This window comes from Onychostoma macrolepis, chromosome 05 (assembly GCF_012432095.1).
Source record: "Onychostoma macrolepis isolate SWU-2019 chromosome 05, ASM1243209v1, whole genome shotgun sequence".
Classification (NCBI taxonomy): Eukaryota; Metazoa; Chordata; class Actinopteri; order Cypriniformes; family Cyprinidae; genus Onychostoma; species Onychostoma macrolepis.
The window spans coordinates 22137057-22154855 of NC_081159.1; the positions used below are offsets into that span (position 1 = coordinate 22137057).

Sequence of the window (17799 nt, forward strand, 5' to 3'; positions counted from 1 at the left end):
GTGCTGCCATTTTTGCCAGCTCTATATTCATGCGAACAGTCCCTGAGTCCTGACCATAAGACATTCTAACCACAATACAAGGACAGTTTTAAAATCCCTCTCTGACCTAGAGCCAGCCTTTACATTCAGATAACTCAGGTGTGATTTTAATAGTATTTCCTAATTTGATATTTGCCCTTTGAATAGTAGGTAGTTTATACAAAACAAGGACAAGCATTATACATGTCGTATGGAAATTGGAATGGAGGATATCATTCAGATGGGATAGATGGCTTTTATCCGCGTGTCCTTCCAGTGCATGAGACATTAAATCACTACAAGCCTGCTGCACCTATGAAGATGAAGAACACAATGAAGGACAAGGTATGTATGCCATGCAGTAAACCTCAGTCATGTGTGCAGTCCAAAAAAACATGCTTCTAGATGTGCACATATGGTGAACTGCCATAATGAACCACCGCTTAAATGCATAAAATGTTGCAAGGCTAGCATTCCTTTAAGCATAGAAAATATAAGCTGAGAAAGAAAAAGCATTTCATTAAAGCTTCACTGCTCAAGTGAAAATTTACTTTAAATCTACAGTATAGCTTTGATTTAAAGGTAAATATTAAGCAACATAAATGCTGTTCCTATAAAGCAGGGTCAGAAATTTATGAGAAATACAAAATATTTGCTTGAATAGCTATAAAGCTCCGTTGAATTTTTTCTATATTGTCAAAATTTGGCCTTGGACAGTCTGTCTGATAACAAAAATGATTCCCGTCAAGACACTGACCAATTGGGCCGCAGCCAAAAACAGCATCCTAAGCATTTTTATGTCTGATATTATTTAATATTTAATGTCTGATAACACTATGTTTTTATTTTAGGAAAAAACATATGCCCCAGTGCTCTGATTCTATATATATGGATGTGAGCGTATGTTTCAAGGTAAGAGCTTGAGTTGTCTACAACACCACTGTGCTTAAATGGTTTGGGAGGTTTTGTACACTGTTATAACTCACCCTTGCTGATGTGCATATACCTTTGACCTCATGAATATCAACATGACTATTTTGACTACACATATCTATGCTGAATAAAATATCTATTCCAAATTTAACTTGAGCGTCATTAATATTGGTCACTTTTGGGTTAGTCTAGAAACATTGCCTATATTTTAGCGTGATGCATTCAAAAGTGCTTAATAATCTGTCAAAGGCTTCAATAATAAGTGTTGCCATGGGGTCCCTAATCAGTTGCTTATGATTTAAAAGGTAGATTAACTTCTAACTGAACATTACGCTTCTGGCTTGAACAGAGAATCATTTAGTGAACTGGTAGGTATACGAATAATCAACAGTTCTAAAATAGAAGAAACCTAATACTGTATGTGAAAAACACTGAAGAAGAGGTAGGAGTTGTAGAACTAATTCCATGTTTGAAAAAAAAAAAAAGTTCAGCATAATTTGTATTGCAGTATAATGTTTATGACCTAGGCTACTTCATTCTTCTGGATCAAAGGCATTGTAAAATGATTACAGAATATTCCTGAACTCTTTTGTCCTCTTCTAGTTCTGTGACTCCTGAATGCAGTATCAAAAGCACCAGAATTAACATGACCCTTAGTGTAGGTGCAGGTTAAATCAACAAAAAAGCTGCCGAGCATCCTCCTGGGATGGATAAGAAGAATGTAGTGTCAGTGAGAGGCGGGTGGAGCCCACTGTAGGTCGGACTCAGAAAAACTTAGGCACTGGAACAAAAGAAAAGGGCACTTATGATCGAAACTTGGAAAGCACAGAAAAGAGAGAGCAAAAATGGCTTGAGGCACTCCAAAAAAAAAAAAAAAACAGTGATTTTACACCACTCAAAGCAGATCGGAGAAAGTGTGTGTGCATAATCTAGAAGTTAGTCAAGCTGAAAGAAGAAAAAAAATCAATAAATGCCACCAGAGATGATCAAAGTTTGGTTTCTTCTCCCACACTTATTGCTTCTTTTGATCTCCTGTTATTCACTCCTACATAATCGTGAAACAGCAATACTACGTGCAACTTACTATCCAAAAAGCAACCTGGTCTCATGGCATAAACGTACCTGGGGGCACTTTTTAGCGAGACCGTTTTTACGTACCTTATTGCACGTTTCGCCGCAGAATCAAAGAGAAATGTCCACTGAGTGGCGCTAAAACACGGGTTCAATATGTAAACCCTGGCACGTTTTTATTACGTTGATATAGGTACGTATTGCTGGGTTTTATTACGTTGCTTCAGGTACGTATTGCGGCAGTTCAGAATTCAAATATCCGGGGACCGTCGCTAAAAAATGAATGCTCTATCGTGTTGGAAATATGCCCTACACCAAACCCAACCCTAAACCTACCCGATAGTGTTGACAAATGCAAAACTGATATAAAAACGCATTTGTTGATGCAACCATGCTATTTGAACTTCCTTGTATGCAGATTTGAACTGTTTTGTCGAGCCGTAGTTACACGGGATTCGAACCGGAGCTCTTCACCTCTCAAGTAGCCTACATCTCCGTACTCCATGAGCTACCGAACAAACCTACCGTTTATGAAAACCCATAGATATGAAGCTGGATATGTGTTGCTAACGTTCAAAAGCATCAGTTTTCAAATCTCCCAGCATATTAATATTGTTTTGAAGTCAAAACATGATATTCTTCAAGTAATTGTGTGAAAATTACGCTTTATTAATCGAAACTCTGTAAATTTGTGTGAAAAGGATTAAAAGGAGTCGGAGTTTTACTGCCTCTAGTGTTCATTTCTTTTGAAAACTGCAGTGATATGTACTCATTGGTACGTATTTCGCATCTCGCTAAAAAGTGCCCCCATGTACGTTAATGCCATGAGACCAGGTAGCCAAAAAGTCTGAAATGTAACCACTGCATTTCTATTTCTAGATTACAGAAAAAAAATGGTTTAAGGCTTCCATACAGAAACAAAACTGCTGTTTTAAGCTGCACTTTCGAATTACAACACTGCATTTCTAATGCTTTGGGAAGGCCTGCAAACTGTACTACTGCATATAGCAGTAAATAAATCTGTAAATGAGAGGAAGAACACTTTGAATATCTCATGGTTCACTTTAATATGTGTGGATAAAACAATTTACTGGAGGACAGAGAATGATATTCTTGCAGAGCAGACAGATAAATCCTATAAACCTAACAACTGCCTGGGCAATAGGGACTCTATCATAAAACCAGCTTATAAAAAGCTCATTTGGTCTGTGCCATCTGTAAACAACACTGACATGGAAGTGGTTCCTGAACCAGAAACACACAAGGTCTAAGCATTATGGAGGTATGATACAAATCCATGTAATGAAGATATTTCATGAACGCACATTACATAATTCAGGGAACTACAATGCAACAGTGAAAACTAACAAATGTATATTAAATCAAACTCAACCAAGAGTGAAATCACTTTCAAGGATACCAACAATTAATGGTATTTGGGGTTTTTCTATGCATATAAATTAGTTTTTTTCTCAGCAAGTTTTCTAAAATAAATAACTCACCACCTGTAAACCCAACACTTGTCCTTGCAGGTGGTTTAAGTTCATGTGCATCAGTCACTGTTACAAAACAGGGCGTTTCCTTTTTCTTTTACCTCTTTGGGCAGAAGTGACTTACAAATGGCATCAAAATCTTGAAAAGCATCAATAATTGAGCGATGCAGGGATGATGTAATTATGTAGAACAACCCGCAACTTAGCATTACCTTAGTTCCTTCAACAAAAGGCCAATTTTGCTTGGATTTTCCTATGGCTTTTGTATTATTGCAGAAATAAGATCCGTGGCCAAAAGGTTTTGATTAGAAGTGATGACTATCAATCCACAAAAGCAATATATACTGTCAGGTCACATATTTAGTATTTATACATTATTAGAAAAAATAAACACTATTTTATATTTAATATAATTAAAATGACTTGAAAACCACAAAAACATGATGATTTCACATTGAATGTCAACTCCATTATTGGCCTGTCACCACCGTCAGACAAATCACCGTCAGAGAAAATCTTACGGTGGTAACATCTGACGGTGTTGGCAAGTTTGGCATTTCTTTCACAAAACAAATGGAGTTTATGTAGTAGCCATTTTGTTTTTCTGTTGATGCTAGATGCTAATAGAACCTGCTTCAGGAGAATAAAATTGCCAGAAGTAAAAAGCAAAAGTTAAGCTAGAAAATGAACTACACCACAGCTGCAATATCTTCAAAAATGACCACTAAGCTAGCAACAAATCTTTTCAACTTTATTTAAACAGTACAATTTGGAAAGTTTGAATAGTTTGCAATGAGCCAATATAAACAATAACACTGTAAAAGCAGACCAGATGAGTTTGACCTCAGAGACAGGGATTTTTCTGACAGCCTCTGTAGCCCTATTTAGCCACTTTTTATCAACCACCTTGTGTTAACTACAAAAACCCATTTAAATAAAACACTGACTTTGGAATTAGGGAACTGGAAGTAAAAAAAAAAAAAAAAGCTTGTTTCTAGGTTTTAGGACTCATTCCTGCAGCAATACATTATTGTCTTAACATTAATTTACTACACCAAAACTTGTGTGTCTTTACACTATATTGCTGTACCACAGTTGCCTACCACACCACAGTGATCAAAAACAGTGTTGTGTGCTTATTTGTTTTTTTATTTTGGTACTAAAGTAGAAAAAAAACTTTTGTATGCTTTGTTGAGTTGGTCCTGTCCACAAAAAGAATTGGTAAATGGGGACATCAATGAGAACTGTTAACTGCAAGCTTCCAGATTTCATCAGCAATGGCATACAGAGCATTTGTGTAGATTATTGTAAGAAGATTTGTGTATTTCTCCGGTCAATGCAAAAAAAAAGCTCGTAAATATTCATATTTAACCTTGAGGTTAAAACATATTGTGCATCTCTAAAGAGAAAAACAGTTAGCATTTTCCTGTAACTCCTTTGTTGTTGTTTTACATATGGCACTACCTTTTTCAGGTACAGTATATTAAATCCTGCCTAAACATATTTTGCTTCTGGGGAAAAAAAGCAGCCTTTAAGATTAGTAATTCTCTAAATGTAAATATTTTAGTACCAAATAAATCATGGTGACAACGGACATTTTTTCTGATTACAATGCTTCCGAATATTTAACAATAATGACTAATACATAATATCTCACATGTTCAGATGCTATCGGAAGGATCTTGCAAATGTTGCAGAATGTGTGAAAGCTTCTGCTGAGCCCAGATATTATCTTCAAACATAAGCTTGTATATCTTTAGAATAAAGGCAATTTGAATGACAACAACGCTGAAAATTGAACGTTATTTCTATATCTTTGGAAGATATGTCTATGTTTATACCATGCAAACACATTTACAGACTTCACATAATTAAACGATGAGGATAGGCATTGCACAGATCATTCCGAAGAGGAGGTGATGAAAACCAGAAAAAAAGCCTGATGGTGGATCAGCCCACGTTACTTCTACTTTAGACTAATGAAGTTAAAGTCCCTCTTCACCGTCCAAAAAAATAAATATTTACACACAGCTCTGAAGAAGAGCATAGCAAAAGTAGTCATAGCAAGCTCGTATTATTTTTCTGCACACTCATAAGTGTAGCTATGAGTTAATAATGCTCAAGGTTACACTCTCTAGGTACTTTCTCTCACCAGATTTATTCCATCTCTGAAGGCCCTATATGAAAATTGTTTTTTTCTCTCACAAAAACAAGGATCGATCATGTAATTTCCTTATTTACCAACACAGATCCCATTAGGGCCTAATAACAGTTTAAGGTAGAGGATCGTACTTTCGCAAAAAAACAAGAAGGTGGTGCTTTTTTACTGACTCTCCTCTGTGAGTGTTCAGTCATTTGGTTTCATTTAAATGTAAATTTGAGCAGTGAGCAGTACTGCATTGGCACACTGTTAGCAGACCCGAGCTGGTGATGGATTTTTATAACTGCGAGGAAAATACACAGAACCTCTGTCGCTTCCAGACTGGCTGCTTTCTCTCATTGAGCGGTCTACTGGTGGAGTTTGGCGGCTAGACAATTTCACTGCTAAAATTAGATTGTTGCTGCTAAAACTGCATTGTATATGTGTGCAATCATTTAAATTCAATCTAAATTCTTTAGCACAAGGTAAAAAACATGTTTACACGCACAGTTCTAATCAAGCTGCAGTGAGTTTTTCTTTATCCATCTGCCCAAGTATACACAATTATTATACACAATGCACAATCAAATACTTGAACAACTGAATAAGCATTGTCTGTCTTAGGGATCAAGTGCCAACTGTAGTCCGACTAACTTATATGCAATATATGTGAGCAATAACCACATTAAGTAGGTCGGTTACAAAATACAAACTGGTATGATTTCAGTTGAACTAATTTACATGACATTTAAATAAATTAATTATTATTTTAGCCTAACTGAAATTGAACTTTTAAAATGCATGTAAATATACTTCAGAAATTAGAAAATTACAGTAAAAGAGTAGTCATATTGTTGCCATATTTTTAAGTGTATGGCAAAAGAGAACGACTTCTAATGAGGATCATCTGTAGAGAGATCTAGCTGAAAGTGATTTGATAAAGGCCACACATTGTCATATCACAGATCTTCATATCTTTGCTAAGGTATATGCATGTGTGAGAATGAGAAACCATTGGAAATATAGCTACCTTTTCAATAATTAGAATGAATTAATGCACCTCCGCCAACTAATAATTTTAAAATCATCTACAGAGTTGCATTTTAGCTTGTTTTTAAACTTGTCCTAACAGATCTTAATTTACTCATGTCTACGCAGTCTGTTCCACCTTCTGCTAGAGAAAAAAGAAAGCTAACCATCGCGTGCCTTTATGTGCGATCCACGGGGCCTGCATGCTTGACTGGATGCAATGAGAACACTTTTAAAATTTCATATAAGCCCCATTGGGCTTGCTGAGAGCAGTGTAGCACGCAAGAGGTCTCAGTTCCTGACCTTTCACGTGAGTTGCACTCATTGTGAAGATATGATGTTCATCCACATTGATCTCTGAAAAGCAAAATCTGACAAGCTTGAAGACATCTCAGATAAAAATAACAAGCTGTCGTGGCTTAAAAGCTGACCTTCTGTACATCTTACACAGGCTTAAGGCATCTCTAGTCTTTTGTGACAACTGGACAATTTTAAAAAATAAGATTGCACTCACAAAGATCAATGTTTGATCAAATATTTTTGAAACATTTACATTTCATATATAAATTGACACTGACATTTTATTAAAATATTTTTAAAAGTTTTCTATCAATACGGGACCCTGCAATAATAATAATAAATGTTTTTTTCTATTATCTATGAAAATATAAAACATGTAATACGCAGCTACACCATTGACAAATACTTTTCTTAAACTTCCCCATCATATTTTCTACATATTATTATTACTCATTGTTGTTATTATTATTGTTGTTGATGTTGTTATTTTGTCTATAAATAAAATACAAAACTTTTAAATCACTGTAATTACACAACTGCATCACATCGCCTGACAGTCAATCAGCTTCACTTTAATCCACACAAGTCAAGCGCACAGTAGCCTATGTAAAAAGTCAGCAGGACAACACTACTGAACACTACATTTCACTAGGCTACATGTTATCTTATGATGTTTGACTCGATTCGGCTACATATGCGCGCTCACAACTGATGTCAGAACAAGGCTTAATAACAGAGTTGCATTTAGTGAATTTAAGCGTCGCAATAATGACATTTGGTACATGTGAGATAGAAGAAGAGAGGTACTTAAATATATGGTCGCCTGTTGAATATTTACTTTGTTGAAACTCTTAATGTACTCCAGCTCTTCTTATAATTTTTTTTTTCTTTCTTACTTTTTCAGTTTCCTTTTGTTTTCCTAACAATCTTGACAGGGACGATGTGAAAAATCTGATGCTCTCCGTTTCAGAACAGAATGTTACAAACTTTCCATATCACTGTCAGTCTCACCTCAGTGTTTACATCCAACCGTTAAAAACAGTAAATATACAGCCAAAACACCATTAAAACACAAATCCTCACTTAGTAGCTATATACGTATTAAAAACTGCGCTGTCAGCGTCAGTCGTTTAGATAAACGCTTAAGGCTATCGCGTGCAAGAGCGCGTTGGCAAAGCGGGAAATCAAACAGGTCTCGTAAGATTCTCTATCCAGTGTATAAAAGTTGAACTAATGTCAGCAGGATATTTAGTGCGCAAATAATACTGTAAATATCACACATCATATTTTCTCCCACGTACAGCTCTTACCTCGACAGCGGGCGAGGGTTGCACAGAGCGCGAGAGCCAAGACGATCTCCAAAAAGCGCCGACGTCCCTTCACAGTACTTCCCATTTCTATTCTGTTTCTCTCAGTCATATTAGGGGGTAAATTCGTCCGGTTTTATAATGTTGTGACAGTTCCTTGTTTTTTTCTTTAACGGTCTCTCTAACTTTAATGCGCTTACATCTCTGCGAAAGCTGAGCGGACATCATTCCTGTGCGACGAACTTCAGACATCGCACCGGCTTGTGCCCTGCTTCAGAGCCTTGTTCATGTGCACTCACACTTGCAGGTGCCGCACGCTCACTAACAGAACCAGCCAATGGCGCATCGTGATGGGCGGAGTCACGTTCACCACAAGCATCAGCACCAGTCAGGTGGGAATATTCGTGAGCTCACTTACACGGGGAAGATATCGCGTGGCCATATGATTGAATTTTGATAAAGCTTTCGAAGTGAGTATGTAATCTAATTGGGAGAAATATTGTTACAATGTCAAAAAAGAAGAAATAAAAGAGAAGTTTACTTCAGTAAAAATAGTTTAATGCTTAAAGACCTTGGCAGCTGGATTTCCTCAAATTTCAAACTTAGACTGCCTTTTTTTCTCTCTCTCTCTCTCTATTTCTTTCAGTAGCCTATTTAATGACACAAAAAATGTTTTGACTTTATTTCTATAGCTTACATGCGAACATTTATAAATGGATGTAAAAGCCTTTAATTATTATTTTATGTGGGAATCTTGTATAATACCACAACATAACACGACTATACGAATTCAGTACAGCTCTAAACAATTAATATTGATAGATGTATCTTTCATAAAAAAAAAAAAATGCCCAGCTAGTTCATATATTTCTTATCCCTCATTGAAAATAGTATAAAAAAAATCTAAGCATCAAGGATCCATGTTGCCAAGCAATGCGCTGGAATTGGAATACAGACTCCACTCAACTCCAGCTCAACTCTACTCCAGATTTTCCAGAGAAATCCTGCTATTTTATTTGCCAGAGAAAACACAGATGTTTTGACTTTCAAAAAACCTGCTCCTTGCTTTAGGCAAACTCCATTTCCACTCTGTAGCGTTCACTTACTGTAGTCAGTAATGCTGTGAATATACAAGCGGAGTGTGCAAAAAATCCTAATGCTGTTACCTTTGGGAACATGTTGACAATCAAACAAATTTGAGGACCAGAATGAATTGTTGTACTATATCATAATTTAATACATACTAATCTTAACTTTAATCTTCCATTGTTTTTTTGTTTGTTTTTTATTTTGTCTAGCAAATATTTTACTCTGAAAATAGCAACATCTCAAAATCTACAGAACTGTAGAATCATTTAACACAAATAACATATTATAAATACTCATATAGCATTAAAATGTGTAGCCCACTATAATGGAAGAATGTGAAAACATGCATTATGGTTTCATGCTATAGAGTCACAATAATGCAATAATCTCCCCTTTAGTTAGATAGAGGCACTGAGTAAGAAACAATTTACATATTTAATAGAAATAAATGATGCACCTGAGGGGGCAATATTACATTTGAGAAAGCAATTCAAATGTATAATGTGAATAACCTTTCATAGTGGGCGGCATTTAGAAACATAACGTTTTTCTCTAAACTGAGTTATGCAAAAGAGGAATATCATGCATTGTTTGTTTATTACCAGAGGAAAACTGCATTACAAAGTCTGACAAAAAACAGTTTCCTTTTTTTTTTCTTTTTTTTTTTTTAGAGTGGGTATGAGTATTTGTGGAAGTTTGTATAATATTGTGCTTCAAGGGAAGTTTTATTTCATAAGAAGAAAGGTTGAGGTAAAGGAAAAAGTCAATATTTAAATGGACATATTTCTATATCTGCAAGGAAATTTTTATATTTAAGGCTGTTCACATATTTAAAATCACAAAGTTAATGTCATGGTCACACAACTCCAGGCCTATTTCCTGCATGTACACAAGCAAGTCAAGCTTTAAATACCTTTCATAAAACCTTATTAATAAGTAAGATCCCTCACAACATAGGTCTATTGTTTGGAAGTTCCTGTGGTGACAGCACCATATGTTTAACAGCATAATTAAAAAAAAAAAAAAAAACAGCAGAATACAGAAAAATTTGTGGTAACTGTACATGATTCCTATAGAATTATGTAGTTGTCCTAAGTTCACCTGAGGCCAATGAAAGTCTTGCTAGTCTTTCTTTCATTGTTACATTTCATTGTTTCAGTGATGATAGTTTCCAGCAGGCTCTGAAATGTCTTTGTTTTTCTCAGCTTTTTATGGTAAGCTGAAATTTAATCTTTCAGAGGATAGATTACAGAGTGAGTTGAGTATTATTCACCATTTTTATCAAATTGTAAAGATGAGTAGGGCATGAGAAAGCACTGCTTCCATAAGCATGAAACAGAGAAAAATAGTGTTGAAGAACTACTAACAAGCCAGCTGTAATATATGGTTAGAGGTTTCAGGGGTCATTTTCCATCATTATACTGATATATACAGACATATATATATAAATCAGCCTTTGGGCTTTGATGTAGCTCTCTGAACAGCTCTCTAAACAGTAAGCTTAGCGATGGATTTTTTTTTCTTGGTTCTAGAGGGGCACTGACTGGCCCACTTTTCTACCATTTGCATGAGCTGTAACTTCACCAAAATGTTGAAAATACAGTAAGAACACACAATGGAATGCATCAAATGACCCATGGGCAATGTGTTCAAGAAGGAAGAAATTTTAATGAGCAATGAAGCAGTGTTTTTTGGCAGTCTTTTCATTCATAAAATACAAAGTTTACTCCTTTTTCCATTGTATTGCTGAGATAGAACAATTTTTTTTTTTTTTAATCCCTTTAAAATCGATACAGATTTAGACAATACAAATATTGTAATATGTTTGCTATCTTCGCATTTAGCAACTTATTAAGTGGTCTACGGATTATTTTGTAGTTTTGGTCATGTTGTTGTTGTTTTGTCAGATTGTTACAAATAGTTTATTGTTATAAATGATAATACAATCTAAAATGTCTCTGAAGGCATGCTTCTGTATGATTTCAACACACCATCTGGTTAACAGCTAGGAAGCTAAATATATATTACGTTACTGACACCAGAGCCTAAACAACATGGATAACTCACAGGTCTAACCTTTTGTCATAGAGATTCTCCATATGGTAAGTCTGCTGTAAACACTTGCTATTGGAGAGGTCTAGCCTTCGAGTCTCTTAAGTGGCCATGAACTTGCTCTGTGGTTAACCTCCTCAGGGTAAGTAAATGCAGTAATCGACTTGCAGCTGGCAGTGCAGAACAATGGAATGAAAATCTGGCATCCGAGCCGTACCCCTGAGCGGAGGAGGCAAACTGATAGTCAGCACTTAGAGGTAATCCAAGGAGGCATCAATATCTGCCTTCATTCTGATATCTTTGTGAGGTCCGATGGCAATTTATCATGGCCTTTCCACTTGTTTATGCTGTGATTCCTTATACAGTATTTAGTTAAAGGAATAGTTAATCCACAAATGAAAACTCTGGCATCATTTACTCATCAATGTCATTCAAAACTTTCTTTCCGTCCTTACTTACTCCTGTGGAACACAAAAGAGTATTTTAATAAATATTTCCATACACTCTCAAAAAAGTGGTACAAAGGCCAAGATTATGAGATAACATAGTACAATGATCACCACGAGTGAGCCAGGGTTCCTTTGTGAGTTGATGAGTTCATCAACCAGTCACATTCAAGTTATGGATAGCTTCACTGGTATTAATTGAAAGAAACAGTATATTAATAATATATTTGAGCAGCAGTGAAGCTACCCACTTGCTGACCTTCCATATGTAATAGAACATAAACAAGACATTTCATTACAGTGACATCTGTTTCCACTGTCCTGTACTGTAAAAAGAAATATTTATTTACTTTTCCTTGCATTTTATTTTACAGTACGTACTGCAATTTATGAGCGAATTAAACAAAGATGTAAACTTAATTTAAGATGAAAAGTAATCCTTTCACAATGCAGCCATCAAGCATACTTAAATTCAAAAGCCAGTACTTAAAGGGGTCATATCAGCCTTGAGGACAGTACAAAGGCTATTTCTATTAAAAAAAATAAAAATTTAAGTCAATTCTGACTTTGCTATGACTTCTGAATCAGCGACTGTGAGTATGTTTTGTTATTAGCTCAAGTATTTGCTATTGACTGTTCAAATGCGGAGTTTTGCGCATAACGCGTCATGTGAGTGTGTGTGTGTGTGTGTGTCTGTGTGTGTGTGTGTGTGTGTGTGTGTGAGGGGAACAGGGTCACATCACAGCGGAGTGTACAGCCCATCAGAAATTGTCTTAACTGCAGCTTGTGTACTGCAAATACATACGACCATCATCACTGTGTCTGTCACGCAACTCTGTTCCCCTCTCGGGCTTGAACTGATAAAACTAACTTGAAAGCTGAAGCTCACGATTATGGTAAGGAGTGTTACATTTCAGACTCCTGCTTGTGGTGTTCGGCCAATCACAATGCACTGGGTCAGTTGGCCAATCAGAGCAACTTGTTGAAACTTGTTGAGCAACTTGGCCAACTTGTTGAAAACGACGCGTTTGAGGGAGGTGGGGCATAGAGGAACTACAATAATGTACAGTATTTGAAAAATAATGTGTTTTTTGAACATTAAATGTCAACATGTCAACATATTCTGTTATACCAAATACACAAAATAATGATCTTTAAAATAGCATCATATGACCCCTTTAATCTGAGAAGTCGCTATCCTATCATTCTCTACTAACTTCGAATGTGAACACTAGGGGTGTGCGATACTGCAAATTTTGGTATCGATCCGATGCAGAGTAAATACAGGGCCAGTATTGTTTACAACAGATATTGATACCGATACTTGTCATTAAAAACATACATTTAAATGACCAACAGCAATTTAAAAAACTAGATAGTAAAGTTTGGATACAAACTTTAAGTTGGCATGAAAAAGCCTAGCCAGAAAGTTTGTAAAAGTTTTAAAAGCGTGAAGTTTGAAGGTTTTCAGTTTGAAATAGTTTGAAATACGTAAAATAGTTTAAAGATTAATGTTTGAATGTTTTATATGCAATACAGTCTATCAGAAGAACAGACAGTTTGTTGTTATCATGATTAGAAAGTTACTAGCATTATTCTAGCATGATTAGGATGTTACTAGCATCTTCTTAGCATGATTAACAAGTTACCAGCAGTTCTCTAGCATTATTAGCAAGTAACTAGCATGTTGCTAGCATGATTTTAGCATGATCAGGATGTTACTAGCATGTTCATGATTAGCAAGTTACCAGCAGGTCTCTAGCATGATTATTATGTTACTAGCATGATGCTTACATGATTAGCAAGTTACTAGCATGTTGCTAGCATGATTTAGATAGATTTGAAATAGTACTAGATAGAGTGGAAACTTATATGAGTTTGAAATGGTTAGAAATAGCACATAGAAGGGAAGCTTGATTGAGTCTAATGGGCTTCAGTGTGTTTACATTTGAATGTTTGTCAGTTGGAGCTTGCTAGGTCTAAATTCGGTATACAATTTGTTAATAAAATATAATATGTGGCAAGCAGCTGAGCCTAGAATATATATGCAAACAGGCTAAATTACATGTTAAGCATTTTACTCCCATAGAAAACCGTTATAAGGAAATCATTTAAAGTGGCTAAATGCATTAAGAAATAATTTTAAAAGGCCAAACTCAGTACACACCTTACAGTGATACTGCATAAAAAGGACAAATTCGGTATACAATTATATACAATATGCACTATGTGAAGGATTTCCTTCCTCCCCTTTTCATTTCTTCTGTAGCTCGGAGTTCTACCGTTCCATCTCGCGCTGTATCCGCTTGCGCTTGAGCCGCTGGGTCACGTGATGGCATGACAACAAAACAGTATCCACCTTTTTCTTGATGTAAAAATGGGCGCGGCCATTTGTAAATTCTATGGGTCTAGCTTCCGGTCTCATCTGCATCCAGCTATGATATGCTGCTTGATAGTGAAAATTAGTGTGGCTTATCATATTATTTTAATGTATTATCTGAATCACGATCACACTGGTTTGTAGTGCAAAACATTTTACCGTTTACTGCACGTTGTTATTCTCCTCATTATTTACCTATAGCGGCTAATGAACCGGAAGTCTCACCCATAGGCCTACTTCCGCGTTGAAGAAAAAGGTGGATAGCGATGTTTGCATACGGGATGTGAAAAGAGCGGTATATACAGACATGTCTACACTTTGTTGAATGTATTAAACAATGTATTAACTGTATAGGAGAAAAAAATGTGCTTAAAATATCGATCTTATCAGGCTAGTATCGATCCGATACTGATACCGACATTGGTATTGATACTATCGATATTAGGATCGATACACCCACCCCTAGTGAACACGCGCCTCTGCCTTATGCAGCACATCTGTCATTCAACTCTGTTCATATACTGTAACAATCACAAACATTAAAAGCATAAAAAGTAATTAACTTATAAGCTGTTCAAATGAGTTGATATGAAAGTGATTGTCCACAAGAATTGAACATCTTCGGATGTCAATAAAGATTCTCACTCTCTTCCATTTTTAATCCTTTCTGTCATTGCAAACAGTTCCTCAGCTTGTTGAAACACTTGGATCTTTGATATCACACTAAGGCTACTGACACCCATCTGCACTCTTTCTCTAACTCCTCTGGCATACATCACCTTTACGCTGTTCTGAAAAGGTCACTCAATGCAGGACTGGTTTCTGTCCACTGTTTTATATACTGCTGACATTAATGATCAATTTAAGCCGGAAAATGTGTCATAGGGTGATGCTTGCACCAGACAAGAAGCTCAGCTGGATTAAACCTTTCTTGTGACAGTCTGAAATGCAAAAAGTAAAAACATGGCTATTTTAAAAACTGACAAGTCTTATCATATTCATGTAGGTGCTGTGTATTTGTTTGCACTGGTGAGAGAAGATTTTTTTAAGTCCTGCTCTTAGAGAGATACTCAACCACTAATCATGAGCTTCACTGCAAACCAGCGACCATGTTGCCTGACAAATGAATTCCCTTCTCAGCACGCAGTGGCCCAGATCTACAGTAATGCACTGCTGTTAGTACAGACCTCTGTATACTTTACACTAACTGACTGTTAGCTTTTCATTACTAGAATTCAGGGCCATCATAAATGATGACCATTGACAGATATTATCAATGGCTTGAAATGAAATGATGAAGTGCGATAGCAGCATGGCGTCTGTTGGACCAGCTGCCACTGGGACTTGATCAGACCACCAGTCAATTATTCAGCACACAGCATGTTCACAAAGAGTTTAGCATAGACTGGTAGATGGTTGACTCTCAGCAGGGGAGCCAGTGAAGTGCATCAAAGAAATTAAAATCACCAGAATCACAGTGTGAACAAATAAATGATTTTAATGAATCTGTTTGACTTACTCAAAGATCATCATTATGCACTCTTCATTGGTGCACTTATATTGTAGAATTGGAATTTGTTATTACGATATGTCATGCATTAAAATTGGAAAAGTAATATAGAAGCTTTCTCTAATTATACACCTATATGTATTCAAATTAGAAAAAAATGATAATAATAATAATATGGAAGCTTTCATTTATACATACATTTATTTTGAAAATGCAATAAACTGCAATTTCTATCATTTATGCATATCTTATCTAACAAAACATGTATTTGCATAAAGCAAACTGTGCAATGAGTGATCAACTGTACATTTATTGTCAGTAAGCTATTTTGTACATGCATTAATATTTATGAAATGCAGCACAGCTGCAAAATCATCTATTCCATTCCGGAAAGACTTGGATCAAATGATTGACCTGTTGCCCTTTCCAGAGTTTTTATTGTTATAAAAACAGATTTGTAACCATCAATAGAACTGAAGTTATCAGAATAATTAAGAGGAAACATGTCATGACATCATCATCGATGTCACTTGTGAATCCGGCTAATTGTAAAATAGCTATGTCATCATCAGATCTTGTCAGAGGTGGAAAGTAACGAATTACATTTACTCGCGTTACTGTAATTGAGTAGCTTTTTTGTGTACTTCTACTTTTTAAAGTAATTTTTAAAATCTGTAATTTTACTTTTATTTAAGTATATTTTGTTTGAAGTATTGTACTTCGCTACATTTTAAAACACATTAATTACTGAGTAAAAAAAAAAAAAAATTGCTCCCTGGAAACTACTGCAGTAAATAATGGGCAGGAGAACAAACTGGCGCTAAAATCAGAAGAAAGATGCAGACGGACAAAACAGGCGTTATGGTGCAGACCAAGCTGAAAATGAAATCCCGTCGTATTCTGCTGAACTCGAAGGAAATGAAGTGAACCCCTGGCCATGTTTATGCTCTATTATGCAATGTAAGCTGTTTGCCTAGGGAGACCAAACTAGCTGCTTATAAAATCTCGACATCACCCCTTTGCAAGCATGTAGATGTAAGGTAAATACTTGCATCATTGCATTGGTGGTTAAAATGAAGCTTTGACAGTTTAGCAAAAGGTTCTGCACAAATTAGACAAAAAGACAGTGGCTGCGTTTCCATCCACCTATTTTTATGCGCATTTTGGAATATGGCATAAAACGCTGGATGGAAACTCCAATATTCGCATAAGTTCTAAAAATGCGCATTAAAAAAAAAACGTATGCGCACATTTGAGTAGGATAAACTTTACCAATAAAAAAAAAAAATTTGCATAAACTACGATGGAAACACATTTACCGAATAAATTCCTCCATGAGCATCGAAAAAGTCATGTGACTTTGCGGGATAGGACGGGATAACTTGACTAACCAGTGGACTGATCTTGTTCACAGCATCCATGTGTTGTTATGGTCATGAGCAAAGTCTGTCGTCAAAGTATTTCTGTAGAATTGTCTTACACGACTGCGTTCCCAACAACCCAGTCTCTTACTACTGCGTACCTACACAACGAGTTTGCACTTTCATTTGGCGTAGTATTTACACGCCAAAGTCACATTTTTCGTTCACACTGTACGCGAATCCCTCCCGTTAAACTTCCATTGATGGAAAATGCGTATGCATTGTACGCAGTGAATGGATTATATTTCAACGTCATCACCATTGTCCCGCCCCTTCAATCATACTCAAGATTTCATTTTGCGCTGGTGCCGCCGCATATGCAGAAATACATATTTACGTTTTGTTTATTTATTTATTTTACAGAAACCTATTGTAGCCTACATTACTCAGTATAGGGACGAATGTTGAACTACATCTAACACTGAGCTTGCTCCTTAATAGTCGGGCGATTGCTTTTATAGTGGTAGTTATAATTCTGTCTGCTTTTGTTTTTTGGTTTGTGCTTAATGTTACGCACATTTATGTTTTTGTTTGTGTTTGTATTCGGAATAGTAAAAGTATTAACTAATAATAATAATAATAATAATAATGAATAAAGTGCAATGCCCTG

General features: G+C 35.9%; 1 protein-coding gene across 3 annotated transcripts in view; it reads right to left on the minus strand.

The window, feature by feature from the left end:
- Window positions 1-8595, minus strand: part of unc5db (unc-5 netrin receptor Db) — a 164834-nt gene extending 156239 nt beyond the window's left edge. For all 3 annotated transcript variants that reach the window (XM_058775723.1, XM_058775722.1, XM_058775721.1), the window contains exon 1: window positions 8295-8595. In XM_058775723.1, the coding sequence (XP_058631706.1) occupies window positions 8295-8403 (109 nt within the window). In that variant the 5' untranslated portion in view covers window positions 8404-8595. The remainder of the gene's footprint in view (window positions 1-8294) is intronic.
- Window positions 8596-17799: the final 9204 nt, after the last annotated feature.